The 26,981-nt window shown below is 28.3% G+C and overlaps 1 protein-coding gene across 1 annotated transcript in view; it reads right to left on the bottom strand.

Moving 5' to 3' along the window:
- Nucleotides 1–2,553: 2,553 nt before the first annotated feature.
- LOC142331030 (serine/threonine-protein phosphatase PP1-beta catalytic subunit) overlaps nucleotides 2,554–26,981 on the bottom strand; it is a 44,131-nt gene continuing 19,703 nt past the window's right edge. The window contains exons 3-8 of the mRNA XM_075376619.1: nucleotides 23,807–24,037; nucleotides 15,572–15,748; nucleotides 9,916–10,067; nucleotides 7,922–8,056; nucleotides 6,892–6,999; nucleotides 2,554–4,563 (exon numbers count right to left, since the gene is read on the bottom strand). Of these exons, the coding sequence (XP_075232734.1) occupies nucleotides 6,901–6,999; nucleotides 7,922–8,056; nucleotides 9,916–10,067; nucleotides 15,572–15,748; nucleotides 23,807–24,037 (794 nt within the window). The 3' untranslated portion in view covers nucleotides 2,554–4,563; nucleotides 6,892–6,900. The remainder of the gene's footprint in view (nucleotides 4,564–6,891; nucleotides 7,000–7,921; nucleotides 8,057–9,915; nucleotides 10,068–15,571; nucleotides 15,749–23,806; nucleotides 24,038–26,981) is intronic.

Raw genomic sequence — 26,981 nt, forward strand, 5'->3', positions numbered from 1 at the left:
CAAAAAAAAATTCCAATTGTCAATTTGTAGAATTGTCAAAAACATTGCTTTAATTTTATTTATTTTTTTTTTGTAATAACTATGTAGACTTGATTTTACTTAATTTTAAGACTATTAAACATTTTTTTGAAACAATTGCATTTGAATCCAGTATCAGTATAATTGACCAAATATAAACAGAGCTAAGGATAGATTCAAGAAATATAAATGACAAGCAGTTCAATAAAAATACACCTTTAACACATTATACAAACCTACATTATATTTAACTATATCTAACATATATTACACAATCTATATTACTTTTATCATTACGTTTGGGTTACATTTTTTCATTTATAGTCAATTCCTTGTTTATATCTGATCAATATACATACAATACTTATAAAAAAAATATATAAGCAGGGTTCATACAAGTTAAAAAAATCTCCTTCTATAAGCGATTTTGATAAAACATAAAAATAAGTAATTACTGCAAAGTGAAATTAAACATAAATCAGATCAAGGATATGGTTGATGGGAATATCAGATTTAAATTTAGGTTTGTTATGCATAGAGAAAAATTAAATTGGTAGAGTGTATTTCCCCTGAAAAAAATCTTAAGTTAATCTCAACACCTAATGATATCGCAACTTAATATCTGCTGGTCCATATAATACAGAAAGTATTGATGAAACTAAAAATATTTGGTAATTTGAAGTTCTGATGTAAGAATTATGATGAGCATGCAACAATTGAGACAAATTTCTATTGTTGATTGTTTAGAGAAAGAAAGAAAAAATCTGTTTCAATTTTTTATTACTTTTAAATTTGACATAATTACAAAAAAAGGTGAAATAAAAGAAACACTATCATTTACTAGGTCATGTATCAGCTAACACTATGAATTTTGATTTACAAATTTGAATAATTTTGACCTAGTAATAAATATAATAAATATGCAATAATAGTAGTTAACAAATTTTAAAAAAAAATCTTAGGAAAAAAAGTAATTCTGTATGAACCCTTAATTAGATAATTAAATAAGGAAAATAAATTAAACTCTTAAAACTAAAATTATTTTTAAAGAATTCACAAATTTTTACATTTAATATATATAATTACAATTTTTAATAAATACTCATAACAACGAATGCATCTTAATAAATGAGGCAAACTTATGAAGAATACATAATAAAAAGAAAATTAATTTGAAATAAACAAAATAATATGTTACAAAATAAGCCACTAAAATTATTATTTTTTAATAACAATAACAATAAAAAGACCAACAAAACAAAACTTATTATAAAATAAAAATTATTAACTCCTTACCATTTAACATTTTTTATTTTTTATTACAATTAGAAATATATATTTTTATAGATATGTATGTTATTTTCAGTAGCTGATATCACCAGTTGATTGAATTTTTTATCAACAATGCACTGTGGATTACAAAGAATAAAACATAACACATTACAAGCAATTTATTTTAAAAAACCCACAAGAAACACATACAGCCAGAATTCTATATTACTTTTCTCTAATGGTTTCAATCTTGTTAAAAAAAAAGAATCTGATATTCTAGTCTTTCTAGTCTATACATATTTTGTGGGATCCTTAATAGATGCTTCTACAATATTATGTAATTCAGAAACTAACATAACGCACATCATAGAATACTACAAACATTCAAGTGAGTAATGAAGAATTTACAGGATCAGAATAAAAAATAGTCTTGCCAATTCCATAATAACATATGTATGCAAGTTTTTGTACTTTGAAGAAAGTTCTCTACTAAGAACATAATTCACATCATAAGGAGATGATAGATTTTTTGTTAAATAGTAAAATTTTGATAACTTTAAGGAAAATTAAATAATTATAATTTATCTAAATAAAATATAACCAAACCATAATTGTATGTACAACCAAATTTTATGTAACATTTAAAAAACTCCTACTGCAAAATAAATTATAAAAATGTAAAGTATAATTTAAGAAAATATAATTCACACTTTGTAATAATCTTTTTTTTTGATTGTCAAACTAACTGTATACAATGAATGTATCAAAACTAAAGATCCACAATGTGTCAAGGATAAGAATTTCTGACAATTGGTACAACTACAACTATGCAAATAACACACACACACACACACACACACACACACATACTTGATTTTTTTATTTTTTACATTAACATTCAACATGATTACACGTACTCCAAAACAACATTTTAATATTGCACTAATAAATAATTGCCTACAGAAATTATATATTTTAAATACAATACCAAACAGGAATAAGTTTCAACTGAAAGAATAATTTCTTTTTCACTTCATTAAACAGTCTTACAATATATATATATATATATATATATATATATATATATATATATATATATATATATACACAAACATACGTGCACATATATACATATATATATATATATATATATATATATATATATATATATACACATATGTGCACACAGACACACAAACAATTTTTTATATCAATATAATATTGTATTATTATAATAATAATCAGTACTGAACAATTTAAAATTTAAAAATATATATATTTTGTTTTACTAATATAATTTATTATATTGTACTATATATATTAAAAACCATGTACTATGTATACGTGTATATATATATATTTTCATAAAATTGGTATTTATTTTCATTTTAAATAAACAAAAATCGTTTTTAAATTGACAATTTTTTTTCAAGCAATATAGAAATAAATAAAAATTATATTATTTATTATTCCTACTACATTAATATTTTTATTATATATTAATTTTTATATATATCACATGAAGAAATCATTCAAAATATTAATAAAATATCAATTTTTTATTTGTACTCTTTTGGCGTCATTATATTCATTTTATAGTTAACAACTATTTTTTCCCTAGTAGTATTTTATTGCGATATACTTATTTATATACATTTTGCAGGGCCTAATATAAAATCAGCTCTGTCATTTGATGTTAATGTATGCACATAACAAGCTATTTCATATTTATACATTAAAAAAATCATCAATAATCCATAATCCCAAAGACTAGTCATAAAATTATAATAAATATATTAGTTAACTTTTCAAAATTAAAGAAACAAAGTACTTAGACACTGAGTCTAATTGTTTGATAAATGTAAATTGCTGCATATATTTGTTCTTACTCTTTGCAATGAATCTAGGATGAAAAATGTAAATTTGCCTATTTACATTGGAAACATTTTTTTTTCAGTTGCAAAGAGATTTTTATTTTTTATAAAGACTATCGGACCTACCAACCTGTAATTGTTGTCTAAAATGCAAAGGTCCTTTAAATCAAAATAAATTTTTATTAACAGTGGTGCATAACACTTTCTAATTTTACAGGGAATTATATGATGTAAAATAACAGATTGTCATATTAAAAAAATTATCAATTAATCAAACAGCTGTATTATTCTAAAAATCAATTTATTAAAAAATCCTTTTGATAATATATCAACAAGAAATAGTTGCCAACATTACCCAGAACAAGAAAAAGGACTGCAGAACTGGCAATGATTAATGATTACTAATCTCACAGACAAAAACTGATAGAACAGCAGAGCAACTTCCATTATTATATTGGCAAAACTAATTAGTACATTAATACGGAACGACAAGTTATCACTTTTACTGGCCAATATATATTTTAAAGAACAATATAATCAAAAAGTTTTACTGTAATATATAAATAAATATTATAAAAGATACGGTTTTAAATATTAAAAACTCCAATTAATTAAATAAAAATACCACCCTTTGATAATGGACAATCGACTATGTAAATCATTAGAAAATATAATTTTACTTTATAAATTAATTTTAAACTGTAATTATTTAATGTATCTAAATGATAAACAGAAGGATAGAAATTGAAGACTTTTTTCATCATCACACTATTAGAAAATTATAAATAAAACTATAGCAAGGTTATTTTACTAAAATAAATAATAAAACTAATAATAAAAAGTGGCAATATCTTGTAACATATTAATACTACGTATTATTTTAGGAACAACAACAATAATAATAATATATAATTTACAATATACTGAAAAAGAAAAACTGTTCCATAACATTATATTTTGTTGTTATTTATTAAATGGTCAGCTGTCTGTCTTAAACATGTTTTATTTTTTCTAACTCTCTTTTTTGGTTGTATTAATAAATAAATAAATAAATAATTACCAAAAAATAAACATTTTTAGTTAGTAATTTATTAGTTCTAAATTAAATTACCAAAATAAAAAATTATAAAAAACAAAAACAAAGGAATTATATAATACAAATATTATTAACAATAATAATTATATTGTAATATAACAAGGTACCAGATAATAAATTTTCAAAATTTGTTATTGTAATAATAAAAAAATATAAATAAATATTGTTTTCCTCTGTTTAACAATAAACATAAAAACACAATTTTTTTATTGTTTCTTCTTGGTTATTATTATTATGATGGATGAAGAATGGAAGAAGTTCCTCATTTTGTTTTACGTGTTAAAAACAAGAACAGCGACCAACCTGTAAATATAAGGTACATTGTAAAAATTATAAAAATAGCCTTCTTTTTTCTAATTTAAATAAACGTACAAATTTTAATCGAAAAAAAGAAATATTTAGTTGTCAATTCATGTAGTGCTTTAATGTGTCATTATAAAATTTTAATTAGTTTTTTTTTTTTAAAAAGACTTAAAAACTTTAAAAAACATATTAGTAGACCAGTGCAAATAAATTTCAGCATTTTATCATTCCAAAGGTGAAAATATATTAAGAATTTTATTAATACACAGTTGTTAGTAATGATTCTTATAAAACTTCTTTGTAAATGTGGTTGCCAGGTGGTTCTACCTATACAGACTCCTTGAAATACGTGTACAAGTGATAAGCTATATACAACTGTCCATGATTAAATTCATGAAATGGCAAATGTAAATCAATGCTTTTTATAAGGTCTGTTCCAATGCTTTATTTATTGTCATAGCATTATCCATGGTAATTCAGGCAGAAAGGTTAGTATTTAGGAACTAGAGTTAGAGTTAGTATTTAGGATTCTAGAGCTTGAAGTAAGGAAAAAAGTACATAACAAACATTTCTGAAAATGCTTTGTTATTAAGTTACAGCTAGTGAAAAATTTCACCTGGATTCTAGTTATCCTGGTAAAATGAGAACATTGGAATTTATTAGTCATTTAACACCATAATTTTACTTTAAACTTAAAAAAAATATGTCTTGTTCATCAAATTTCTCTGTTTTATGTTGGATTCATGAAAACTACGGGATATAAAGTTCTGGGACTTATTTTATTCAGTTTCAGCTCAAGAAACAGTCAAGTTTATTCCTTAAATAGTGACTTAAAACTTTCAGTTTGACTTCATTTCAATGAGGGAACTGAAATACAGGTGAAATTATTTGCTATCTTGATAACAAAGTGTTTTAGAATATATATTGTATGGACCTTTTTCCTTACTTCAAGCTTTAGTTCCCAAATTACTTCCTTTCCTTCTGAATCACTCTATATAATAAATCAAACAGTTATACGGCTATTGGAAATAAGGTAGAAAAGAATCCTATTTAAAATAATTAAGATGAAATTTTGCATAGTAAATATATTTATAATGTTCTAGATGATTATCTACTGTTTATAATTATTAAATCAACCACTATCCCTAATGTTTATAAAAATTAGTCTAATCAGGATAATCAATAATGTGCTGTTTAAAAATTTTATCAGGCTTTTAAAAGAACTGTGAATATTCACTTCGCTTCTATAATCTAAAAAAGTTAACCATACATTAACAAGGTTATTGCTGTAATCCTCTAGGCTTACATTTTTTTCATTTGACCAATCTAACAAGGCAAAATTAAATGGTTAAGAAAACCCCAAGAAAAAGGCGAGTAACAGATTTGACTATAAGCTTCTTTCAATACATTTGATTATAATGAATGCTTTCTTATCAAAACAGATTTAATTTATTTTACATTTTAATTACTAGAGAGATTTTGGAAGAAACGGGTTTTGCATCAACGGGTTAGAATAAAAGCAAACAGAATTAGAAACAATTCTTTAAGACAAAACATTTTGCAGTTATCGCCATATGTTTCTTTTCTGATAATAGACTGATGACACGACCGGTTATATATAATACTGTAATACCGGTTATAAAATCCAGCGTTACATGGTTTAATGTAGGACACAACATAAAAGAGAAGTTAGCGTATTGACATTTCTGAGATGTGTGGTTAATTGAAACCAAACCACCAAATAACACCGGTAACCACGATCTAGTATTCAAATCCGTATTTGAATCGTAGAACTCTTGACGTTGAAATCAGCTGATTTGTGAAGACGTGTTCACCACAAGACCAACCCGGTGGGTTAAGTTAAACTTAACCTAAATGTTTTAAAGGTCACTATGTACTACACAGATAAAATATACAAAACAAAACTTGAAAAACTTTATAGATAAATAATTTTGTCTTTTAATTAAACCAAACTGAATAAAACTAAAAATAAAGCAATACATTTTAAATTGTTTAAAAAAATCCTTCTTCTCTATGACATTTGCACATCTGTTCTGATGCTGGATACCTTCCAGAGCTAAATGACCTGTACAGTCTCATGTTAGATAATATCTTATTAGTTTACTATGGTTTATAAACATTCTCACTTTTCGATAAATACCAAAGGAAGCGTGATGGTATTATTTGTAATTGGATGGGGGAAAAAAAGGATGCTGCTGTTGATTACAAAGCACTATCTGACTACAGTTTTGTTTTTGAACATATAATTAAAGGTAATAATCTTAATCTTATTTTTAAAAATATATATATAATTTCCAAAATCAATACCTTTGTGTCTTATTTTTTCTTAATTGGATTACGCTGCGGAGTGGATGGGCGACCAGAATTCATTCCACTGTATTGGTATTTGGCTTTCTTTTCTGAAGGTTTTAATATCTGAACATAAGAAAAAAGCCAATTTATAAGTATTTAATATATAGTATTTTTATATAATTAGATGCATGCAATCAGTTCACTAAGAAAAAAAAAGATATTTCTATTCTTACTGTTACCAAAGAAGTGGTAATTAAATAGAAAAGTTTTTACAAATAAAACTTGCTTACATTTGCCAGAATTTCCCATGAAGCTAAGAATTCTGGAACTGAGACAGTTGAAATGATTTACCTGATTTTTGGAAATAAAGCTTTGGACTGTATGTAATATTTTATACAAAAAGGTGTAAAATGTAACAATTTTTGATAATAAACAGTAGTGACCAACACTATTACCAAAAATTCTGAAGAACTGATTAACTATTTGTGAGGACTGTTGACTGACCAATAATAAATAACACAGTCATGTTAAGTTATAATTCAACAAGCAGTTTTAAGACATCTATATATGCATCATGAATACATGTAACTGTAATACATGTAACTACCAGACTCCTGACACACCCAATCAAAATTAGCCCTTTTTTTTGCACCAAGACTTCAGATTGCCATCTGATCTTAAATTCTTGGTGCATTGATTACAAGAGTGGGTTGTGATGCCACTCTTGTGTGCTTGCTGCAACACTGGATGCTGGACTATTTTAGTAAAAGTAAAATGGTATATAAAAATATATGAAATAAAAAATCTAAAAAACACACCAATGTAGCCTATTTTTAAGGGTACTTTAACTAATTGATCTATGATTAACATATTGCACTCATCAATCAACATATAAAACATTAAATATATGCTGATAATAAAATTAAATTTTATGGAAAAAGTAGAATATTTTTCTTAAATTGTAAGCAATCGTTACGTATACTTCAGTAAAATAAATAAAATTTTTATACAATTATTAACTATTTGTTAAAACTTAAAAAAGTACCTGAAAAGAACACATAAGTGTTTCATCTACTGACATCATGCCGCCTGCATTATCAAATTCACCACAATAATTGGGTGCAGAAAATAATGTTACCAACTGTCTTTTTGCAAAAAATTCATACCCATCTTCAACAACCTACAAGAAAAATAAATATTAAAAGAATATACTTTATTTACTGATTTCAGAATCTCATAAGAATTAAGAATCTAATAAATATATCTTTAGATCCTAACATAATATATCTTTACAATATTACTTTAGTACAATGAGCTGAACATTTAATACTAAAAGTTATATAATCTAAGCTATGAAAAAGAGAATGTTCCTATGTTAAAAGAATAGAAAATTCTTAATAGTAAATTTCTTTACAAAAAGAAGAGGTTTGACTGCTGTTACCAACATAAAATGTTTTTGATTGTAATTTTTTTTCTTTTACAATATCTATTGAGTAGTTATAAAAAAAGAAGTTTAATAAATAATTTATCACAGCTTTTGTCAGTTTTGAATGAAATTGAATGAATCTTTAAAAGGCCAGATTGAACAATCTGAGATCATGTATTTCATTTTTATACAGATATTTATATGTATTATATAGATAATTTTGCTTTCTGAATAATGAATTCACATACCACTGAAATGGAAAAGAGAAAATGTTGGACTTAATTCCCAATAATTGCTTACTTAAAAAAAAATGTATTTTCTTTTGTTTGTTATTTCATAATAAAGCATAGTGTAAGAGCTTTATCTAATTAAAAAATTAATTTAACAAGGAATATATCAAATTCAATGATGCAATTTTTCTTTTCTCCAACCAATTTTCCAGCTAATGGCAGGTCTGGATGTGTGTATACAGGCGACAAATGCAATTACTGTTACTGGCTCGCCAGGCCTGATGTAGCTACAGATGTAGTACAATGTAGGTATAAATGTACCAGTAAACAAGTAGTTTGGAACACTCAGGTTGACCACTCCTGAGACATGTGGTTATTTGAAACCCAATCATGAAAGAACATCGATATCCACAGTCTAGTATTCAAATCCATATAAAAGCAACTGGCTTTACAAGAACTTCAACCTTAGAACTTTCAACTGCAAAAAAGAGCTGATATTGTGGAGTTTAACCACTAGACCCGTGATGGCGAACCAATGACACATGAACTAATTTTGGGTGATATGCTTAGAGACAGACAAAAAATTGCATAATTCAAATATTTGTCTCTTGCAACGGCCAGAGTTGGGCATCACTCAAGTAATATGTGTTGTGTAGCAAAGATATATAGTTAAAACATTCAAGATACATTGTTCCAATATTGACATTAATATAAAAAGGTTAAGAATTGCACTATAAAAAGATTAATCTTTATTCATGGCATTTTATTTTTACTAGAGTGACAAAATGCCCAGTTCCGGAAATGGCCTTGTTATTGTTAACATGTGCCTCAGGTAAGCTTTGTGTGTGTTCGGGAGCATTCGGCAAACGGACGCACTTGATTGCCATGTTCATTAGGAGACAGGAGTGGGAGGGTTAGAATAAAAAGATATACAGTGCAACAGTGCTTGATGAGACATTCTGCGTGTCGCATAATTGATTTTAGCACCATATATTTGTTGATTATACATACTACTACCAGGAATCAGTGCAACAACACTGCAAGTTAGTAAGTAAGAAACCTACATACCTTTTATAAAAAATGTCATAATTTATTTATTTATTTTTGCAGCCTTGTGATTTTTCTTTAAAAACAGGCTCAAATTACCAATAAAGGCTGATTTTTTTTTTTACAGAATAAACTGATCAAAGTCAAACAATCTTTACTGATAACATGTATTAAAAATATTAATTATTGATAACATGTATAGGAAATGGTAAAAACTTAAAATACCATGAACTTATCAGAAAACTAGCTCAACCTAATCAATATAATTAGATTTGTTTGAAAAATTATTTTTCAGTAAAAGAAATTATATATGGAATGCTATTAAAAAAAACAAACCTGATGAGCTCTACATATCAAATCTAAATCATGTCTGTTAAGAAATCTACCAACAACATCTGCACCAAATGTAAATGACACACCACGATCATTTTCACCCCAACCTTGAACATCTTTATCAGGATCTGACCATAATAAATCACATAACAAACCTGGAATCAGAAATAAATAAATTATTTCTCAAAGTTTCATTATTACTTTAATTTTTATTTACTGCCTCCATCGTATAAAAATATTATACTTGAAGCTGTTTCAATCAAGTTAACTCCAGTATCATATTCCAAATGTACAATTAATTACATAGAATAACAAAAATGTTGGTTTATGTACCACACCAATAGAGAATATATTTCTAAACAAACTTACAGAATAAATAAAAAATGTTATTAAATTATCATTTGAAAAACAAATTTAAGTTGTGATAAATAGTTAAGTTTAATAATAAAAAAATTTAATTTTAATTAACATTTAATGGAAGTATATAGACACAAAATACATGGCAATTTAATGTGTAGAGACAGAAGACCACGTTTATAAAGGTAAAAATTAAAACAGGTGGCATAAATATTTAGAATTAGAAAAATGTAATACATCAAAAACATGAACAGAATAGAGTAAAAATCTGTAAAGAGGTACTATACTATCTTATTCTAAATAAGAATAAGATAGTATAAATATATTACACCATACATTCATAAAAATGATTGCGCTAATAGAGCAAGTAGGACGAAATAAATCTTCAAAGATCTTTTTTTACAAACAAAAATAACATCACACAGATGTGAGATCTACTGCACTGTGATTCATGTCTCCAAATTATAAACTTTAATTTTCGAAGATAATGAAATTAATTATTACAGGTGGAAGGTTCATTTCAAGCAAACAAATTCTATTTTAGAACAGAATTTGAAGATATACAAAAATATATCTAAAAAGATGAAAAATATATACTCTCTTCTCATGTAATTTTAGAACATATACTGAAGAAAGATTAAATCTGTAATATCATTAAAAAGCATTTTGTAAAACAGATTTCAATAAAATAAATAAATACATAGAATGAAAAACTATTTAAGATATTACAAGAATTCATATTACTATAAGAAGAGTAGAAAACAAAGAAACACAAACGGCACTCTGCACTGCCATTAGATATAAGCCTAGAATGTTGTGTAATACAAATGTACTGAATGTTGTGTACTTACTAATTTATACATTAAAGAAACTAAACAAACTTCAGTCAGGAGAATACTGTCACTGATGATATTGTTACTTTGGTCAGAGTCATCTGCCTTGTAATTATTTTTCAAATGCATTATTATATCTTTAAGGAAATCAGTTACAAAAATCTAAATCCATATTCTCTTAAAAGGTCGTAAAATGTACAAAGGGTAGCTAAAATGTAATACACACTGAAACATAATAGGAGAACAAAATATTACACTAAGTGATAAGTCTGCCATCTTGCAGCTTCATTCCTCCATTACTAATATTGCTGACCATGCCACTTTCATTTTCAATCAGTCACGATTGTTATGGAGTTGGAGTATGCTTGCTTATGTTTACATGTCTAAAGCAATGTGCAGTGATGAACATTTAACAGCAGAAAAAGTGAATGCTCCTGACATTTATTGCCGATTAAAAACAATTATGATGATGAAACTGCTAATTTTAGTACTGTGAGTAGGTGAGCCATAAAATTTTGAAGCTGGTAAAGAGAATACTGAGGATGAACCTAGCAGTAATTGACAAATTTCTGGGTCTGTAAAGCACCAAAAGGAGGTTAATTAATCCAAAATTACTATTGCATCACCATACAGATAGGCACATTGAAAGAACGAATAAGACCCCATTATTGAACAATTGAGCTACTGTAAAATCTGTTTGCAGTGGCACCACCACCAATCAAAAAAATTCAAAACAACCCTCTAAAAAAACTATTTTTTTTTTGGGGCACACAATGAAGAGGTTCATTACTAACACCATAAAGCAATGATTTTACAAAACGTAAACTAATTTGTAACACTTGTGCAAAGTATAATAAAAAGTATAAGAAAAAAAAAGAATTAAAAAATAAAATTAACAAAAACTGCGCAATAACAGAAAAAAATAATAAAAATTTAATCACAATATAAAATACTGAGAAAACATTATAAGTATTAGGTAATCAAAAATATATATGTCTAGCTTTACGAAAGAATAAGATATTCGATAACATCATCAGATTGTTTTCTAGAATAGTTCGGATTGTAGTTTCTTTAAATTTCACCTAATTCAAATCTCAGATGCAACACTGCATAACACACACAGTCCACAATGATGTGGTGTATCATTAGTTGGCAACTGTAGTGAATACAAACAGGTGCACTGTCTGATTTATTAGGTGTCCATGTGTAAGATTAGTATGCCCTATTTGCAAACGACAAATAATAACTCCTTTTGACTTGAAGAGCACAGTATCCTTAATGTATCTGAGTTTACTAACTACTGCAGTAGTCCAGTCTCCTTGCCACCACCTTCCTTGAAGAGTTTGTTTAACAGAATTAATAAAATCAGTAGAAGTAACATGAGTAGTGAACGTGTAACATTAATGTCTTTAACAGTGGAATCAGCACATTCATTACCTAGGATTCCCACATGGCTAGGGATCAAGCAGAAAACTCACTTGTGTGTAGCAACAATTTAACTCTGCGATTGCATTTAGTAATTTCTGTGACAGTAGGATGTCTAGAATACAAATTTTCTAAAGGTTGGAGTGCATTAAATGAATCACTACAAATAAGGATGTGAACGGGGCCATTGATAGTGAGCTGGGATTCTAAACACATGTAATCGGGCTTACTACCTAGAAGCTGGGACGACTGTAAATTCTGTGCAATATATAGAGATGTTAAAAATACAGGTGTGTGATGCATGGAGAAGTTGAATGTGTACTCAAGAATCAAGCACCCAATTTTCTGAGCCAATAATTCTGCAACACAATAATATTCAGCCATATACATGGTGTGTCCCCACTGATCCTATTGTGAAGTTAAAATTTGAACCAATTCAACATCATCCATAATTGCTTGATTTGGTGCCTTGCAATTTTCACTTCTTTCTGTAATTAAAGGGGAATATTAAGGGTATTCATTTCACCATGATGTACTGAAAATGATGTATTCACAAATGATGTACTGAAGGACACATTGAGTTACAGTTCAATGAAAGACCATCAACATTCTTCAGCGAAGGAATGAGAAAACTGGTTCACCATTGAGAGAAATGTGTAACTGATGTGTTAAAATGCTGACATGTTAAAATAAATATAAGTTTTTGTAGCAAATAAAACATAATTTTATGCCAGAGTTATTTCATTTGACTAAATTTTATGCCAGAGTTATTACATTTGACTATCTTTTTTCACTTGTGAGTTATGAATGACAATGCATTACATTTCAGCCACCTCTTTTTTTTGTTTGTTGATAGGTATACATGTATAACAGAATATATCAAAAAATCTATCACAAATTTCTGTTAAAAAAAATGTAATTTGAAATATTTATAACTTTTTTTTTTATTGCGGTTAACATTACTAAAAACAACGAAACAAATAATTGCTTCATTTTTCTTTTTTATAAATGTCTTTACATTAAAATAAAACCAATTTAGTAATTTAGCAAATAAAATTAGTTAAACTTTTATATATATATTATATATATATATATTCTACAGTCTTGTGCAAATTAATGTGAACAAGAGGTAATTTTTAGTTAGTTATGTTGTATCACTGACTCTCGATGTAATACAGCTGCTTCCCTCTATTTCAAATATTTTCTGAAAATATCTTGTTTGTTTTGAGAGGTTATGGTATTTCTTATTATTTTATTCTGATCTCTTCTAGTGTAAGTGATCTTATGATTTTGTTAATAAATTTAGAAAAGTAAATGTTAGATAGTAAATTAATTAGAAAGTAATTAAAAAAATAAATGTTAGTAAATTTAGAAAAGTAGCAATGTGGATTTAACTCCTAAGAAACGTAGCAAGATACTAACCCTCCATGAACAAACTCTTATGACTCAAAGATAGGTAGCAGCAGCGTGTAAGGTTTAGTCTAGGAGTCGTTAATAAAATATTTAGGCAAAATTTTGAGATTGGTACAATTTCACCCTAACAAAAATGTTGCTGTGGAATAAAATATAAAACCAAGTTAAAAGATGATGATATGGATGATAATATGAAATAAAATTAATTCTCAGAAAAATAGTTTTGAGTTACAAAAAGACTTAGAATCAGCTGGTGTGAAAATTTACAATTCTACTGTATGCAGAAGACTTCTGGAAAGAGGTCGCAAGGCACGAAGGCCTAAAAGAAAACAACTTCTTACAGTTGACATGAAGAAGAAAAGGCTTCTTTGGGCCAAAAAATACAAAAACTGTAGTGCTGGGACTTGGAGAAAAGTCCCTTTCTCTGACGAGAGTCACTTTCTAGTTCAGGGCATAATTGTGTCACATGTGTGAAGAAGTGATGAGTGTTTTACCAAAACACATCAAACAAGTTGTAAAGCATCCTTTAAAGATGTTTTGGAGATGCTTCAGCTACTTTGGACCTACTTTAGTATACATCTCTGGAATGATGAACAGTGAAAAGTACATCCCACTATTGGAAAATAGGGCTCTACCAGAACTTCAAAAACTTGCAGCTTTACTTGGAGTCGAAAACTCTGTTTTTCAACAAAATTTGGCCCCCTGCCACTCAACAAACAAAGTTAAGTTTTTTATGTCTCAAAAAGGGATGCAGTGTTTGGACTGGTCTGGAAATTCACCAGACATGAACCCAACTGAAAATTTGTGGGCAATTGTGAAGAAAAGACAGAGAAAAATGGACTGCACTACCAAAGACAAGATGATTTGAGCTGTGATAAAGGTGTGGTTTCACAATCAACAAATTAAAGAAATATGTAAAAAAAAAACTGAATACCTAAAAGAATTAAAATGGTTATTAAAGAGCAAGAACATATTAAATACTAAAAAAGTACGTTCTTTATATGTAATAAATTTGATTTTTGAAAATATACACTTATTCACATTAATTTCCACAAGACTACATATCTTATTTTCCAAAAATAATGATATTAATCCACTGTAATTTTCAAAAATTCAACCATAAACCTTTATTAAATCCAACTCCTAATTAAATTGATTTCATCAGAATTTTATTTCAACTGCTTTCTTTGTTCCTTTCCAATGCTTTTTAATGTGTTTTTTATACAAGTATATGAAACTTTCAGAAGAGGGAATGTTTACATTATAAGATATCTGGCAATAAATAATATATGATAAAAAAATAAAATTCACAGATTTATTTTTTGATTAACCTGTTTCGATTGAAAAAGTCAACCATTCATTCAGAATTTTTTTGCACATCCTATCACCACTTTATGAACATGCTATAATTTTTTTGATAAAACTGCTAGAAACACAAATCCAAATTCAACCAAATCTAAAAAAATAAAAACTCCTGCAAAAAGTAAATAAAAGTCACACTGTGAGAGAAAGTTAATAATTAATTATTCAGTCACATAGACAAATGTCAAATGTGTTCTGAGAAATGTTTAATATTAAAACATGTCTTTGGTCTAAAAAGAGAATATCTAATAAATATATTTTTATCTTACCGGTATCTGGTACATCAGTTGGTCTCATAATACGTCTTATTTGTTCCATTCCTTGTAAGTCTGGACTCAGCCCACCGTGGCAGCAGAATATTTTCTCATCAATAATTGCTGCTATCGGCAGACAATTGAAACAATCTGTGAAAGTCTTCCACAATTTAATGTTGAAACGACGTTTACCTAAACAATAGAAAAAAAATAAGTTAATATATGACTCTGAACATCAGTTTTAATGATTACTTCAGTTTTAAATAGTAGATCTTCTGAATTGATATGAAAAGCAAATGTAAATATGAATGTATTGATCATGGAAATACTGATGAAAACAATCTAAAAGTCACTGAAATAAGTTTTATTTTTCCGATGATGATGCAAATAAATTCAGAAAACGTTTTCATTATATAATTATATTCAAATACATAAACTGTAAAGAGTAAACAATCAACCATCATTTACAACAAAAACAAATTTCAATTATTAAATAGTTATAATTAATATATTTAAGAGGGACTTAATGAAGATGAAATACAAAACTTATTCTAAATAAAACCTTATAAAAAAAATACATAAATAAATTTATGAAACACAATAATTTTACTACACCACTGTTCTTTACTCAATGTTCTCTTTTGAAGTGTTACGACTTAAAATAAGTCATTTTGATGGTATGAAACATTCTTTTTTATATTTTATATCATTAGTCTGTTACAATGATATTTTACATAAAGTGTATTGTCATGTAAACCAATGCAGAAATAGCATGTTTTTTGTGTTGAACGTTTTACATATATAAGAGCTTTATTAAAGCAAGTTGGATGTAAGTACATATATCCTTACCGTCAGAAATACTTAGCTTTTAGAATTATTTACAGTTATTATTACACAATAAGTATATGTATGTGTATGTATATTTTTTTTTCAAAAAATAATTTAACCACCAACAAAACACTGTAACAGAAAATACTAAAAAATTTGGCAGTATGACAGTGGAGTTGTGTTGTTACAAATTTTATGGTTGTAGTGTTTTTGTTTTCTAAATTTTTAAGTTTTCATTTCTTTTTTGTTATTTGTTTGATGCAACATAGAATTGCGTACCGTTGATGTGGAATCCCGCAAAAGTCAACTACTGGTATTAGTTTTTTTCGGGTTTCTGTTACTATGTCTTGGTGATTAAGTTGTTACTTTTTGAATTTAATTAGCACAGTGGTAAATACGTAAATGAATTATTTGAATTTTCATTTAAAAAAAATATATATCAATATAAAGAAGTGTATATGTATATATACTTGTAACTTACGAATGAGTTTGATGGTGTCGGAGTTGCACGTGTAGTTTTACGACCTAGTAACTAATTTTATATTTTTTCATTTTTGAATTTATATTATCTTTAATTTTCATTTATCTACTCTGATGATTGTTCTACTAATTCAGACAATTTTTTTTACGGAAAGTAACAGTATTTTTTTAACAAGTATAGTATAATTGAATAAGTGTTTTATCAAATTTCCATATAATAAATTATTACTTGAAACTGCATTTTTCCTATAATATGGTTCTAGAATAAATATGGACAAGGCTCAATCCATTTGATGTGACAGATTTGAAGGGTGGTTGCTTGACCAATTCAAAAAAATTGAAACTTCCCCACTTGTCGCAGGACCTTAAAACTAAACCAGTTTACCCATTTTTGTTACAGTGCACGCACCTATTTTTATGATTGTAAGAGTTTATGGAAAAAAATCATAACTAAAAACCTAACCTATTCCCGTCCCGAAAGGATGAAACAAAAATTAATTTATATTCATACTTACTCAACGTAAAAGATTGGTCCAGTGGTTTATTTACCTATCTCTCTTCCTTCTATGAGAAAATTACCAATAAAGTTGAACATGAAAAAGGTGAAATTTCACTTCTGGTAATTTTTTCAAGATTTAGGGATGGCATACAGTTTGAATTATTTTTTTATATGCAGGTATGTTAGTAGTTTTACCATAAATAATACTAATGGTGATATACTATACTCCTAAATTTTTATGAATTTCTGAAAACTAATTTTTTTTTTTAAATATAAATTTTGGCTTCAAATAAACTCTGATGGCGCTGGTGATAAAAATCTCAATTTGCACAACTTAGTGTTTTTATAGGTGTTTAAGGTAGATAAAAAATTTTCTTGTGTATTGTACTAATAAAGGAGTTATAACCTCTCAAAAATCATGAAAAACCTGTCGCTAAATAAGTGCTCCAAAGGGGTTTCTTTTCTTCTTGTCACTTAAACATTTTTTTACTTATTACTATAGCTGAAATAGACTTGTCTGAACCATTCAACTGCAGGGTTCATGTTATAACAGGCGCTTGAAGTCATTTCCAGTCATCAGGAAAATTCATATTGCAACATGCTCATTTATGCTTGTTGCATCATTTAGCTTTGCAGTTACAGACTGGCCAGTGACCTGTTCACATCTTTACTGAGTGTCTCAAATTTCATCCTGCGTTTGGAAGTGTTTATTAAATAAACAAGTTTTACTTAATATTATATTTGCAAATTTTAAAACCAGCTACATTTTTACATTATTTTCAAGTAATTTCACATCAACATTATTCATTAAACAATGAAAGACAATGTTCCATAGGGAACTATGTGAATGAAGAGTATCATAAAAACAGTGAGTGGTACAATGCCAAAAGAACTCATTACAATTTGTGAATTTAGTGATGAAAACCAACAAGTTATTTTTTTACATGTTAATTCAGATGTCACCAATGTTTGTAAATATGAAAATGGTTTTTGTTCAAATTCAGTCACCTGCATGAAAAGTTCTGTTGCGACCCTTTGAGAACTCATAAAAAAACAGTTAAGAAAAACTTAAGACAAATAACATTAGAGCAAGCTCTTAAAGAACATATTTCTGCAAATTTAAATTTAGTTCCTGGAAAGTCTCTTTGTGTTAACTGTTAAAAAAGTTTTTTTTTTTCAGCAGATCAAAGAACTATATGAATACGAAGACAAAGAGCAATATATTGCCCCGCATCACAGTACTGAGTAATTGGATGCTACTTATAGCATCTTGGGTATATCACCTCCATAAAATACAGAAAGTTGATGTCAACTTTCTCAATTTTGATACAAGAAAGTTAACATTTATTGAACAAACTATAGTGACAAGTCATTTTCACACAATTTCAAGAGAATTATCAGAAGGGATATCACAGCTGTTGGTTAACCACACTAAATAATAGACTGGGGCATTGCTACAAAAAACAGGCTATTTCTTCATTGAAGAATAATTAAAATTTTGCTACAATTTATTTTTTCGTCGATAGTGTTTACAAAAATAAAAACAATATAAAAATAAAAATGAGTTCTTGAAAAAAGATGAAGGCTACTCATTGAAATCTCAGTTTGGGTAAGTTTTACAAGAATTTTTAAATCAAAATTGTATTAGGGTACTCATACTGGTTAACTTATCATTAAATTATGACTTAGCATTAATAATTTTAAAAATATTAAAAACGTCAACTTCAACAACATAAGGGCTACATATAAAAAATGTTAAGTGCATAGAAGACAATTATATTTAGTGAGTCAAAATGGTATCACCTTTAACAGGTTTTTCATAATTTTAGAGAGATTGTAACTTTTTTAGTACACTATACAAGAAACTATTTTATTTGCCATAAACAACTACAAAAACACAGCAAGTTATGCAAATTTGAGATTTTTATCCCCCATCAGAGTTATTTGAAGCTAAAATTTGAATTTTTTTTTAAAAAGTTAGTTTTCAAGAATTCATAAAAAATTATGGGTTAAGTATTTTATTTCATCATTAATTTTATTTGTGGTAAAATTACTAACATATACATATATATAAAAAAATAATTCAAACTGTGTATGTAATACCTGTCTCATGAAAAAAATATCAGAAGTGATATTTCACTACTTTTCATGTTCAACTTTACTGGTAATTTTCTCATAGAAAGAAGAAGAGAGATAGGTAAATAAACCAATATTTTACCTTGAGAAAATATGAATAAACTGCTTTTTGTTTCATCCTGCCAGGATCAAGTTTTTTAGTTATGATTTTTTTCGAAAACCCTTACAATCACAAAAATAGGTGTGCATAATGTAAAAAAAAAATGGCCGCCATAGGTAAACTGCTTAAAAAAAAATAGTTTTACTGTCCTGAAACATGTAGGAACAAGTGGGTAAGTTTTCCTTTTTTTTTTTAATTGGTTAAGCAACCAGCTTATGTTTTTTGGGACACTTCAAATGGATTGACCCACAATTGAAAAAGTGTGATCTATTTGCTTAAAAAAAAAAAAAAAAACATGTAAAAATGTACTATTTTAAATTCAAAACATGTATATTCTCACATTTATTTTAGTTTTATTATGAAGACAATCGATGCTGTTAAATTGCTGTGCAGTATTACAGCTATAACAATAGTGAAATTTTCAAGTGGAATCAATGACAAAGGAAAAAAGAAATGTATAAATATAACAACAATTTATTTTAAACATACCATTTATTTTTACATTAACAGGTTTAATTTTGTTAACGGTTCTTCAAAGGTCTCTTTTTATTTCATTTCAATAATTTTGGTACTTCTTTTTCTTAGTATAAAAACCTGTTTACTAACATGAACATCACTATTAAAATAATGGGGCTATATCAAAATTAATCACCAACATCTACACTAGAATGACAAACAAATACAACTTTATATAGACTTATCTGTTAATTAATCAACTATTATTATATTTAAAGTTGCATAATTTTTTCTTTTAATATCTATTTATATGATGCATCAAGAACCATAGACATTTATTTATAGTTTAAGTGATTTATGACTAATAGTGTAAAATTAATACATAAAAAAAAATATGCTTGAAAAATAATATGATAGGGAATAAGACAGCACTACCTGCAGTTTATATCACCTGAACAAAAACTTACGGAACAAAGCATTTAATTAAATACATAAAATAGAACTATTAACTCAAGTACAACCCCAGATAAAAACAGGGTTCTTTTTTTAACTATTTTCATTTGGCATATAATTATTTACCATAAATTAGAGAATATAACTGAAACTGGAATATAACTTCAATGAACAATTTTTTTTTAGCATAAAAAATAATGTAAATATACATAGTTATAAATTCAAGATAAAATTCATTAAAAAATAATTTTTAAAAAGCAATAATTCATTCAGTAATATAACAAAAATTTATGAAAACTATAAGAATAAAGGAGTAACTATCACCAAATACTGAATCTCAAAGAAAATGCAATTCAAATTTATCTATTTAAGGAATATAGCTATTTTTTTAATTATTTAAAAATTGACCCTTATTTATTGTAGGACCTAAGAATTAGTTAGCATCATAGAAAAATATCTGCTGCAAGAGAATTAATTTTTCATACAATTTCTAAATAGGTAGATTTTTTAAGATGTAATCCGAATAGAAATTAATTATGTGACCAAAGATATGATTTCTTTCCTTTTTAAAATGCATAGTGTTTTCATTTTTATAGTTAATTATAACCATTATTAGTTATCCGAAAATACTTAAATGGTATCTAATTCACAATTCACAAAGGTATACAGAAGCCTAAATTTCAATAAAATGGTACACTACCAGACTTCCGTTAAGTTTACATTTAATCACAATCATATTATGACATTTGGATCAGGTGTGGTGAAACAACAGTCTGGCCGATCACTATTGCCAGTTGATAGGGGTTCCCATGGAACGTAGCTGCAAGCTATATTATAGATCTAAGTTTTATTTGTAAGTTTTTCTACAAAACTAAAAAAGCTGTAGATTAAGATAACTTAAGTAATTCAAACTACCGATGTGGTAATACACTTTTTTTAGAAAGATATCACCTATACAAATGGGACATTCTTCTCAGTTAGGAGCCTACATGGAACAAATAATATAAATAAATATCTGTCTTTAAAATTTTAAAATATATTCAACAATATATGACAAAACTCATGAAGGTTTTAAAATCTTTTTTCTTATTATATATTCCTTTATATAAAACTAATTCATTAATGTGCTGTACTTTCACTTTCCTAACTATAGAGTTATACTATATATCTACAGGAATATTACATAAGAAAATTTTGAATGTTGGGTTTTTTGCAGATTTGGATGCAACACAACCCTCAAACCAAAAAAGCAATTTTAGCACTGAAAAATTCCAGAACAATGTATGACAGACTGGAAGGATCAATTTGAATGAAACTTGGCAGCATAATTTCTGATGCAGTTTAATTTTGATTACAATTGGCCAAAGGGGTAAAAAGATACACAGTTACCGCTGGTTCCTCACTACAAAACTTTACTCAAAGAGTAGAATAAGTTTATTAATATAATTCTTTACTTACATACTTAGGTACTTTAGTGACAGACTTAATTTTTTAAGTTTGCTTCACTTTACCAACTCTTTGCTGACTTTTATAAAGAGCTACATTTTTAATCAATTATTTTATTTGTTTAAATCAATTCCACCTGTGTTTCATAAAAAATTCTGTTTAGAATAATAAGTTTATATATGGTAATTTTATAATAATGATTTTATAACACTTTATATATGTTTACATCACATAAAATTATTCTAATTTCATAATATGAACATAGTCGGTAAATCAGTCGCAAAAACTGATGTGAGATGGCTGAAAACAGTATTGAGCAGTTCTATGGTACCACATCAGTTTAAAAACAACAATTGTGATAGAGGAGTGAACATTAGAAACGGAGCATGCTGAAGTGCATTTTTATCAACAAAAGGACTGGAAAAAATATTCATAAGGATGCAATATTTCTATTTATGTGAGAAGGATTTATCCCATAAAAGTCATGTACAACTGGTTGTTAAATTCCTATACAGATGCTAAAAAGTTTTTTATTGATCGTATTTGAACAGCCACCCTGTTCAAATTACAGTAGAATATGGCAGGTGATGGAGACTATTTGAATCGATAGACAATTGGTAGTAACAGCATAGTAACTTCTACATGGTATTCTAATGGGCAAGTTATCAAAAAAATTGTTTGACTTTTTAGAAACTGTGCTCATAATTGGTTCCCAGCGAGTTATCTAGACAATTACGATGGTAGCTGTCAACCATTACTGAGATAAACTAAATGATTGAGATTGTGCTATGCTTGCAAATATTGTTTACAAACTGATCAGGGGAAAGTCAAGCTTAAAAGAACTATTACTGGAAATGATCATGGATGGACCACTACCAACCCTTATCAAAATATGATTCAATGTAGTGGAAACATCCTTATTCATCCTTAAGTAATAAATTCAAGGTTATGACCTCAGTTGTTAATGATTTTCTTAAGAGTTTAGAAATTCTTGCTATAAACTAATTTCCAGAAATGAAGTAAAATGAATGATTTGTCATATTTTAAGTTCTGTTGATACTTTGGGCTACAATTTAAGACATTTACAATTTTAGCAGTTTGAATAATCAATCCTACTAACTGGTGAGGCATTTTTACATTATGTCAATGCTAGACTTGAAATGGCTTGATTAAGCAGAAGCCTGATGTTTCAGGGTGGTAACTCAGTTAAAATCTGCTCCAACTTACCTTGTCATTCATTTGATTTGCTAAAAATTCAACTGTACGGCAAAAGTTTTGCAAATGACAAACATATTGAACAATACAGCTGTGACTTAACATACCTTAACAGCATTTTTATGTTGCAGATTTTGAGGCAAAGATTAATGTTAAAAGATTAATTAATTTTCAAGTAATACTTTTAAAATTCAAATACGACCCATTTAATGGCTTTCTCTCATTATATGGCCATAATTTATTTTTTTTGGAACTATCAAGAATTCTCAATACTACTGCAACAACTTAATAACAAAACTTCACGTGAAGTTAACACCTTAATTTATAATATAACCAGAAAAATTTCATGTTCATTTTAAAAAAAATTAACTAAGTATAAGCAATGATCTAAATAAAATGTACTAACAAAATATAATGAACAAATGAAAACAAAGATAGTAAAATTAAATAATACACTCAATTTTAAGTTTATTTACTTCTTTAAGCGTTTCATCAAAACTTCACAATGCAATAGATGTAAATATGCTAAGTATGAACTAAGAAAGAACTCAACAAACATTAAAATAATCTACTTTTAATAAAAAGGTAAAACAACATATATTATAAAACATTATCATATTATAGAGGTTATACTCACACTCATCATAAAATCCATATATCCTGTTAATACTAGCACATTCATGGTTTCCACGAAGAAGAAAGAAATTCTCTGGGTATTTTATTTTATAGGCGAGAAGAAGACAAATTGTTTCTAAAGACTGTTTCCCTCGATCCACATAGTCTCCGAGGAACAAGTAATTCGCTTCTGGAGGAAATCCACCGTATTCAAATAATCGAAGCAAATCTGTGTACTGTCCATGGATATCACCTATAAATTAAAAAAAATTGCATTCAATAAAAAGGGATAAAAACATATCATAAATTTGATTAACAAAATGATCTGAATGTACAAATATTATGAACATATAATACAGTTCTAATTAAGGTACAGATGATCACTAAAAAGTAGTTTCAGTTAACAAAAAAAAGAAAAAAAAATTTTACTTTTTTCCTCAAATATATTAATCTTTTAAATAAATACAATTTGCCAAAATCTCTCCAAAACAAAATTATTACCTGTCATAAATCAAAATCAAAAATAATCATTAACAATGAAGTTTTATAAAACATTAGCCCCTTCAGCTTTGGCAGATGACTGTTTTAAAAGATGAACCTTCAGGCACAAACTGAATAACTTCACGATAAGAAATGACCTGAATGTCTCCCATTAAAGATAAAAAAAAAGGAAAAGATGGTGGTGCATGTACATGTGAAATATTAAAATTTCTAAAAAAGAGGTGAATAACTCATTGACTGTAATACTAGAGAAGGCAACAAAACAAAGATGGAGGGATTATTTCTATGAAAAATAGGTTAAACCCTATTCCATTTTAAGGACAAAAATCAGAAAAATTGGATTTTTAAGAAAAAATATAAAAATCAGAAAAATTGGATTTTTAAGAAAAAAGATAAATATAAGAAAAAGTGGATTTGATGATTCACTAGTCCTACTATTTTTCATACCGCTATTCACATTTCTCATATGTACACACACACACTTATACTATGTGTTATAAAATTTACAAATAACTACATTGTAAATTTTAAAAAGTTATTTTATTACAAATGTTACTATAACTTCATGTGATTCACATCATATCAACTTGTTTGATATGATTCATATATCAACTTAAGTCATTCATATCATTCAACTACAGTTTCAACTATGAATTAAGTCATTAATAGCAGTAATTATAGATATATAAATCTTAAATTATATGTTCAATGATAAGTTTGAATGGCTTGTACTGAATAGAGGAAGTCAATAAATGAGCAATAAATTGATATAAAAAAGATGGAAACAACAATATATTGCCCTGAGGTAGATATTCCCCACGTTCGGAACACAACATCTACGTTCCACGTCCAGGGCGGCAACAACTGTACTCAAGTACATTACATATAGCTGGCTAACGGGGTTCCGAGTGTTGTTTCTCGGATATGCTTTTTTTGGCCGATTTTCATCTATAGGCCGAATTACAGGACTGGAGTTTGCGGCCACCTGCAGATACGAAATTCTTAATGATTATGGAAATGGATTAATACCGCCTTTAGAGCTGGCGATGTGGCGGCCACGGTCAAAGTTATTTGCAGGTGTAACGCAGACCTTTTGTCGTCCACATGCCACCCGTGATTGCAAGCATGTAGTTAAGGTGCCCATGTTCGGAGCATGGGAGCCCTGAAAGCTTCGGTGTGTAAGGGCCTGGAGTCAGTGCAGACTGCGCATCCGCTCTCTGCCAGGACATATGCCGGTTCCACCAGAGTACTGGAACGGACCTCCAGGGTTGGTAGCCCTGGAGTGGGGGTGTACCCCGGCGGCTAGCCTTACTACAGAAGGGATTAATTGTTCATGGAAACTGAACAACTAAACGTGGCAGAGGGTTCACGTAAACACCCTCGTCTAGAACCGGCCGTTTCGCCTCAGGCAAAACACCGAAAGAGTGCGGAAACTAGAAGGATTGAGATTGAAGCTAGAAAGAGCTTGCAGAAAGCTTTTTTCAAGAGCAGCATTCCCAAACCAAAATACTTAGTTGTTACAAAAGAAGACGGTAATTTCTCGAAGGTGAGTCCATTCCTCATCGGTCGAGAAATAACAAAATGTGCGGGAGGCCCTGTTAAGGAAATTAGGAAAACTTTCACAGGACTTCATGTAGACACTAAATGATATAAATCATTTATATCATTTACAGTGTCATTTACAGTTGGAGCTCATGGATGTTTGAAAAACATCCATGAGCTCCAACGCTTGGTACATGATGTAGACCCGATTTGTATATGTCTGCAAGAAACGCATTTCCGCCGAAATGAAAATTTTAAATTAAAAGGATTCGATATATTTCGGCGAGATCAACCGCCAAATGTAAGAGTTAGAGGTGGAGTAGCTATATTAACATCGACTAGAGCTGCCACCGAAGTGGTTGTTCTAAATTCAAATCTACAAGCGGTCGCCGTTAGAATGAAGCTCTCTGCTTCAGGTCACTGTCTGCAGCATATACTTGCCGTATTTTGATTGGAATAAGGATGACATAGTAAGACTAATTTCCGAGCTTCCCCCACCTGTTTTACTGGTGGGTGACTTTAACGCTCATAATTCTCTTTGGGGATCGGATCGAGTAGATCCCCGTGGAAGAGAACTGGAAGGGTTCCTGATGAATTCAGAACTTATTATTTTAAACGACGGATCAGGAACTTTTTCAATACCAGAGATGGATCGACGTCCTGTATAGATCTTGCACTTATAAGCGGATCGATAGCACCGAGGTACAGCTTCCATGTCATAGACGATCTGCATGGAAGCGATCATTTCCCGGTGAAAATTGTAACTGATGTTACAAGAACAATATATCCCATCCCTAAAAGATGGTTATTTGAAAAGGGACGAGCTTCACAGCTAGAACGATACTCCTAGAAACAACTGGAGTTATCGGAGACGATCTCGACGCCATAACAAATGCAATAACTGAGTCGGCATCGAGATATATTCCCAAAACATCTGGGAAATTTACGAAGAAACCCGTTCCATGGTGGAACGATGAAATAAGTGAAGCTATAAAAAGAAAGAAAAGGGCGTATAACGCCTTTAAGAAGCGTCCTAGTATAGAAAATCTTGTTGCCTTTAAGAAATACAGGGCGTATGCAAAACGTCTTATGATAGACTCGAAAAAACGATCCTGGCAGCAATACGTGTCATCCATTGACAAAACTACTACTGC

This window comes from Lycorma delicatula, chromosome 10, assembly GCF_047948215.1.
Source record: "Lycorma delicatula isolate Av1 chromosome 10, ASM4794821v1, whole genome shotgun sequence".
Classification (NCBI taxonomy): domain Eukaryota; kingdom Metazoa; phylum Arthropoda; class Insecta; order Hemiptera; family Fulgoridae; genus Lycorma; species Lycorma delicatula.